The 424-nt window shown below is 37.3% G+C and overlaps 1 protein-coding gene across 1 annotated transcript in view; it reads right to left on the bottom strand.

Annotated features, from left to right (window-relative positions):
- Positions 1–354: 354 nt before the first annotated feature.
- The window catches only part of LOC107576061 (alpha-taxilin-like), a gene marked incomplete at its 5' end in the record, with an annotated part of 6991 nt that continues 6921 nt past the window's right edge, over positions 355–424 (bottom strand). Inside the window, one exon of the mRNA XM_016262330.1 lies at positions 355–366. Within this exon, the coding sequence (XP_016117816.1) occupies positions 355–366 (12 nt within the window). The remainder of the gene's footprint in view (positions 367–424) is intronic.

Genomic DNA, 424 nt, shown 5'->3' with positions numbered 1-424 from the left:
CTTAAGTTCAAATTGTTCTCTCTCAGCCATGCAGGCAATGTTATCACATCTGATATATCAGTCAACAATGAATACAGAAATCACATTTGAATTTTCTTAGGATTTTAATTCGCAAATAAATGTATACTGGGAGGGGGGGGGTCTTTGGTACCTCCTTATATAATGGGAATGTCAAATTTGAATGACCAGCAAATACAATAAAATGCTTTTCACACACATACCAGTTCAAAAACGTTTTGAAACGACATCTAAACCTGCACAGCAACCTTTGACTGGCTGGAATGAAATATGGAAGGGTTTACATGACCAACAGATGACTCGATGCACGTTAAGCTCAATACTTCTGTACCCCATTTAGCAAAGGTACTGAAGGGGCACAAAAATGATAAATTGAAGGGAACACAAAATTCAAGAGTGCTGAAAT

Source organism: Sinocyclocheilus grahami, unplaced genomic scaffold (genome assembly GCF_001515645.1).
Source record: "Sinocyclocheilus grahami isolate Dianchi unplaced genomic scaffold, SAMN03320097.WGS_v1.1 scaffold3162.1, whole genome shotgun sequence".
In the NCBI taxonomy this organism is placed as follows: Eukaryota; Metazoa; Chordata; class Actinopteri; order Cypriniformes; family Cyprinidae; genus Sinocyclocheilus; species Sinocyclocheilus grahami.
This window is presented reverse-complemented; position numbering and strand designations above follow the sequence as displayed.